The sequence below is a fragment of the Malus sylvestris genome, chromosome 1 (assembly GCF_916048215.2).
Source record: "Malus sylvestris chromosome 1, drMalSylv7.2, whole genome shotgun sequence".
NCBI classification, from domain to species: Eukaryota; Viridiplantae; Streptophyta; class Magnoliopsida; order Rosales; family Rosaceae; genus Malus; species Malus sylvestris.
The window spans coordinates 6,784,161-6,790,938 of record NC_062260.1 but is presented as its reverse complement, the minus strand read 5'-3'; the positions used below and the strand labels follow the sequence as shown (position 1 = coordinate 6,790,938).

Here is a 6,778-nt window from a genome sequence, read left to right as displayed (position 1 = left end):
CAAGGAAAAAGAAAGCAATCAGTCAGCACTTGGAATCAAGCTTCCAGTCAGGAACTAACTGCCTAGAACCCCTTGCCTGATTACTTACCTGACATTGCTCTTGAGTACTTATCTTCAACATCTTATGCTTCCAGAGAAGATACCACATCTGCCTGAGGAACAGATATGGCAAGTGAGAATGATACAAGGAAACATGTGGAGACAAGCGTAATAGAACACGTGCCGATACATCCACTACTTTGTCAACAGCAAAAGTATCCCATATCATCAGGGTCGAACGTACTCTAGATTTGATGGACTTGTTTTGACCCTTAAGTTCTTGAGTCGGCCTTATACTCTGAAGGAAACCAGAAAACCCTTCAGCCCAGTTCAAGAATAAGCATGTGGAAAGTTACTTCTTCAAAAGCAAAAGTATCTCATATCATCTCTTCTCCATTTGCTTCTCCTTATCCTTGTTACTGTTTACGACACAATGAGAAGGTGAACAATCAACCGAAAGTCAAAGTCAAACCTCTAATCCAGGTTGCTTGCTTGGAAGTCTGATTGCTTACCTTATCTGTTACCTCATTCGGCAAATCTCCTAGCTCGGCGACTTGGGGGACTCCTACTACATGGGTTGTATCGCGCTTAACCAAGGCTGAAACTACAAATAAGCTTTAAGTCAAATTGATACATTACCTTGTGCGTCTCAACCGGTTAAAGATACCACCCCTGGATGGAGGAAAAGTACTTTCAGAGAAGATGCCACATCTATTTATGAGTCAGATAAGGCAAGTGAAGACGATACCACACTTCAGTACTTAGAAGTTTCGTGATTACTCAGCAGCTTGTATCTTGCAAGTCCCCAACCGAGGAGCTTCCCTCACTCAAGAACTTAGGGGAGCACTGTTTGTACCATACTTGACTAATCCCGAAACTACTGAGCACTGGTCAACGTTATACCGTCAAGGACCCAGAAGAGCTTCCCTCCAACCAGGAAGCCAATCACAGCGCGACACGTGTCGACATCAGAAGCCAATCATAACGCGACATGTGTCAACATCAGAAGCCAATCACAACATGACATGTGTCAATGTCAGAATGAAACTAGAAACTCTCTTCTATAAATAGATATCATTCTCTCACAATATTTCCTAATGTCATTTGTTCTAAATCATTCACTAGTACTCACTAAATAAGAGCTTGAACCTATGTACTTATGTAAACCCTTCACAATTAATGAGAACTCCTCTACTCCGTGGACGTAGGCAATCTGGGTGAACCACGTACATCTTGTGTTTGCTTCCCTGTCCCTATCCATTTACATACTTATCCACACTAGTGACCGCAGCAATCTAGCGAAGGTCACAAACTTAACACTTTTTGTTGTACCAAAGTCCTCACTGATTTTGTGCATCAACAGATGTAACAATGACGGCGGTCTAGTCTGGTTTATGCTGCTTGAGATTAGGTTTTTTGTTGTTTGTTTTTGCAACCTTCGGACCTAAGCTTATGTGGATCTCATGTTGTATCTTGGGTTGCAACTCTTATTTTGCTTGGGCATTTTGAAGGAAAACTAACGAAAAATCCAAAAAAAAACTTTAGTTTTAATGAAAAATGACAAATAAAGGTGTAATGAATAGTACTCAAAAAAAGTAAAACTATGATTTTTCGTTACAAGTGAACAGTACTGAAAGTGTTTCGTCAAAACTCCCTTAATTTTACCTGTTGTTTACCTACCTCTTTTTGAACCTTGTACTAGTTTTTAATGTAATGGAAGTTCTCTTTCTGACGAAAAAAAGCAAGGAGTGTTGGATGAACATTTACTGACACAAGTCTTGCACAAATTTCTTGACCAAAAAAAATCAGGGAGCGTTGTGAAGCTAAAGCATTGACGATTAATCTTTAGCTAAATGTGTGATCCAAAATCCCAATCCAACAACATAAGCATCTATCCGGCAACATTTCTTATCTAAATGCATAATTTTTCACTTATTCCACTCTAAAAATATAACCAGCAAGCCAATAGAGAGGGAGTTGCTGAGTCACTAACAGTAAATTCCAAAGAATAACACGTAAGGATTAGTAAGAAAAACCGGGAAACCGATCGAAGGTGGAAAAAAATTGAGAACGACGGGTAAGTTCGAGGATATATATATCTATATATATTAATACAAGAAAAGCTACAAACAATGCATGTCCCTAGAAGCCCCATTTAAATCCAATGACGCATGAACACTGAAAAAAAATGATGCCAATGGATATCAGACCTGCTCTATATTTTTATGTATTCCGGGGCAGGAAAAGAAAGAGAAAATCCCCGATTTACATGTTAAAGACTACGTAGATGTCAACTCGATGCAGAGGTACACATGGTGGCAGTGGCATCCTTCTAGAATACGAAGATGATAAGAAATAATCTAAGCAGTAGAGACAATAATCTCAACGAAGGAATCTGGGATGAGATGAGCTGACTCGATGCAGCTGATGGTTTTGAGGGAGCTCTTCCAGCAACAGCAGGAGCAAACCCACCGGGGGTGCTCTGCTGCTCATTTGTTGGCAAGGGATTTGGTGGTGCGCCTTTTGGAGGTGCTAGGGGCATACTTTTAACATCATTTAGATCTCGGCCTGCAATGCGTGAATTTGTAAGCAACCGTAGAGTTACACTTTTCACTTTTCAATTTTATCCTAATACAGTGGATTGAACTAAGTATACAGCCGTCACAAAATTTTAAAGTTAGCAAAAATAAAAGGATATCAGCCAGTGGCCTATAAGTTTCACGCCAGACTGATGACTTCCAGCATCACTTTCGGCTAAATAGATGACATTTCCCCCATCACATGAGACAAGGACAACCAATTGTAGGCAGTACTATATCAAGAAATTCAGAGAACTCACAATTTGAAAGCGACCAACCTAGCTTCAAGTTCTCCCTATCGAATACTGTCCGGTAACCCGTCATGAAGTTCTCTGCACAAGGAAAGTCTCAGATAACAAGATGTTTGACAGGGATAAGGGAAAGTATGAAAAATCAAAGAACTAAGCTGCAATTTTGCTAGAGAAATTATTCATGCTTACGTCCAACCGTTCCAGTATCTCCCTCTGCTGGCTGTATGGCTAAACAGAATCCATTAACTCCCTGCACCAGGAAGGCCTAATTTGTAAGATTCTAATTCAATTGGTTCCATCTTGCTTCAAAACTGAGATAAGAACTGGTTTACCCAAGCTAGTTCACATATTGACAGATACAGACATAATGAAACTTAATTTAATACACATCTATATGAAAAATCTCAAAAGCTGGTTTACCTACCTGATCACCGTGTATCAGAAAAACAGGATCATGGACCACAAAACTGTTGTTAGCAAGGAACATAAGCGTCACAGAAGGCACTTTGGGCAGATCTTGATAACTGTTCTAGGAAAAAAATACCCCAATAATGGCATAAGATTGTGCCCACAACTTTCGGAAGAGGGCATGGAGTTTCTGAAACCATTTAACTTCATGAAAACTCACCTCGTATTATAGCAGTACTTCCAAGGAGATCCTGCATAGTTAGCAATTGTTGCATTTACTCGTCTGTCAAACTATCAAAAAATGGAAGAGGTATATCAGCGATGCAGATAATAAATATAGATATTGGAACCTTACTAAAAAATGTACCTCCAATGCAATTTTATTGTACACTGACTCTGGAAGAAATGTAAATGATGTCCCACTGTCAACCAGTGCTTTGAAGCTTGTCTCCTTAAGGCAAGAATTTCCAATACAGCATGCTTCCACACCAACGATATACATTTCACTGAAATAAACAACAATGGAGGCTTCAGCATATTCAAAAAAAATTAGCTTAGCAATTATACAGAATTGTCACTTAAAGTTGCAATTCAAAAAGAACTGTATGGATAGTTCATACTAATTTCCATTAGAAGGCAGGAAGGATGTAGATTGTTGTGTAGCTGGCCCCTGGTCCCCAAATAGTAGTCTCCCAGAACTGTCCTCGTCAAAGCACATCGAGAAAGAGTTCTTGGTCAATCCCGCTTTAGCAAGTAAAGTAGGAACTGAAGTCTGTCCAAGTCCTAAACCCATAAGACCATCAGGAGCAATTCCATCCAGGTAACCACCACTTTGCTTCATACCACATCTGTATACAAGAAAAGTTAAAATCAGACACAGAATTCCATATTACTAATGGAACTATTTTATACATTTAGTTTAACAAATTAATGAGGAAATGTCAACAAAAACATATCGCACCCTATGATAACAGGGGCTCGAATGGAAGCTGTTGATGCATCATCACCACCAGCTGCTAAGTGTAATATGTCCTCCACAAGCAATCCAGAACTTGATGTATTTTCTGTGTAGTACTCAATAGTGTAAGGGCATGTCTGCTTCGAATTCTTGCACTTTGGACCAGATTCACATAACTCATGGCTGCAAGATACATGCTTGCTGGTGTTTGAACCAGATGGGCTGTACTCGTGTAAATCCCTATCCTGCATAATAGATGCCCCAAATATGAGGGAGCACCTGCCAATCAATTATTGGAAATAAGTGCTAAACCTGTTGACGAGTCTTAGAAGAGACTTACTGACTCCACTACAACAGTGAAGGTATGCTGGAACGAAGAAATGAAGAAATTTTGTCCAAGTTGAAGGTATAGATTAGTCTTTAAGTAAACTTATCCCTTTCTATCCAAACAATAATGCAGGACTATAAGGGTTAAGCGATACGTTTTGAGGAAACCATTCACTTCCACCTTCACACATACCTTGAAATACATGAATTATCCAATCGAACCTAATTCTAGGCACCTCACGAGCCCCCAGATTCTCCTTATCGAAACGATGACCATTAAACAATGTTTCATGGGTCTGGACCTTCTATAGGATTGTGGGTTGGGAGAAGGGGGCCTTAACTTTTTCTAACAATTTTCTTGCATACACATTTAGATGCAAGTAGTTCATGGCATAATTGAAGAAAGTTGAGGTTCCACTATAAAACAAATTTGCAATATGAAAAGCGGCACAATTACTTATAAGCACATGCAAGGTCCCTTTTTTTCCCGATGTAGGATTGATACTCTTAACACAATCCCCCACATGTGGCAAATTTTCAAGTCCAGCACATGGACAACCAAATAATATTAAATAGAGCGAGTAGCCCAATTACTTATAAACACATGCAAATCCGCTCTTATAATATGAAATACAAAAACTATGCTGCAAAACATAAAATCATGCAACGGCCAACAGAAATCTGAAAAGGCAATGGAATCATAATTAGAGGTAAAGGGTAGCCTACCAGAGTAGTATAGTAAGTCGCGGACAGAGGAGCGCATTGTGTGCAATCACATGGAACCCAAAGCAGATCACTCCCAGTATCCAATGCAACCAGAAACGAAACATTGGGCGTCCCTATATCAATCCACGTATAATGTAACCTAATACGCACATCGACATTCCGAAAACTTCATTTTCCATTCTATATGCTTGAAAACTTTCAAGTTAGAAAACCAACTGAAATGAAATGAGAGTAGGAGAAAATAAGACAAACCAGCCCAAGTCGTTGCCAAACGACACCGTATTGCCACCTTCAGACGGGAAGAGGAACTGGAAGTGCCGGCGAGAGCCGAGCTTCATATTCTGTTTCTGGAAGTCGATGGTTGCGAGCAGGTGGTAGTAGTCCATGGTGCTCCTCTGCGGCCACCGACCTAAGGCCTTGGGGTCTCCATTCCTCGAAATCCGAAGCGTCTTCGCTTCGTCGGAGAAGCGGTGTATCAGCCTCGACGACAGCGTAAGCGCGCGAGCACTATGAAGCTGTGTAAGCACGAACGCCACTAGCAGAGCAGAGAGCAGAGATCGAGCCGCCATGGCGACTCCAAGAGAGAAACCAACTCAGCTTAGCTTGAGATCTGAGAGAGAGAGAGAGAGAGAGAGAGAGGGGTAAAGTGGAGGACGAGGGAGGAGAGTAGTGACAGAGCTATGGCCTCCCCTATTGCCTATTGGGGAATGTCTAATTAAGCGAATGGGATGATGATGGTTAATTGGTTAATTAATTTAATTAATTAATTTAAGTGAGCGAGCGAGGGGGTCTTTACTTGTCCACTGTGTCAGGGAGGTGACGACGATGCATCTTACACCTGGGCGGGGACCGCTTGGCTACACCTTTTTATGCGCTTTTCGTCTCCTTCTTTTCATTTTAAATTGCTTACATTTTTTCCCACCATCAGTGCATGATTATCATACACCTAATTATTTATCATATATCATTTCATTTAATTTTAGTTAATTTTTACGGTAAATGTTACATTTTAAAATTTTTTTTTTAAATTAATCAAGTTTAAATAAAATGACACGTGTCAATAAATTAAGAGTATGATAAACATACACCAAAACTTAAGATGGTGAGCAATACTGCTCCATTTACAATTTACAATAACAACAACAACAACAATAAAGCCTTTTCCCACTAAGTGGGGTTGGCTATATGAATCCTAGAACGCCATTGCGCCCATTTGTGTCATGTCCTCCGTTAGATTCAAGTACTCAAGTCTTTTCTTAGGGTCTCTTCCAAAGTTTTCCTAGGTCTTCCTCTACTCCTTCGGCCCCGAACCTCTGTCCCGTAGTCACATTTTCGAACCGGAGCGTCAGTAGGCCTTCTTTGCACATGTCCAAACCACCGGGACCGATTTTCTCTCATATTTTCTTCAATTTTGGCTACTCCTACTTTACCTCGGATATCCTAATTCCCAATCTTATCCTTTCTCGTGTGCCCATACATCCCACGAAGCA

General features: G+C 40.4%; 1 protein-coding gene across 2 annotated transcripts; it reads right to left on the bottom strand.

Annotated features, from left to right (window-relative positions):
• Positions 1–2,117: 2,117 nt before the first annotated feature.
• On the bottom strand, positions 2,118–5,992 carry LOC126622441 (aspartic proteinase-like protein 1). Of its 2 annotated transcripts, none has more exons than XM_050291234.1 (10): positions 5,541–5,992; positions 5,289–5,427; positions 4,239–4,480; positions 3,898–4,125; positions 3,645–3,783; positions 3,498–3,568; positions 3,294–3,393; positions 3,059–3,119; positions 2,879–2,950; positions 2,118–2,607 (listed from the first exon to the last, which is right to left on the bottom strand). In XM_050291234.1, exons 1-10 carry the CDS (start codon positions 5,855–5,857, stop codon positions 2,372–2,374), a joined length of 1,605 nt encoding a protein of 534 aa, XP_050147191.1. In that variant the 5' UTR covers positions 5,858–5,992; the 3' UTR covers positions 2,118–2,371. The 2 variants fall into 2 exon arrangements, with proteins under 2 accessions (XP_050147191.1, XP_050147192.1); XM_050291235.1 differs by having other exon boundaries at positions 4,239–4,514; positions 5,541–5,689.
• Between the last annotated feature and the right edge of the window lie 786 nt (positions 5,993–6,778).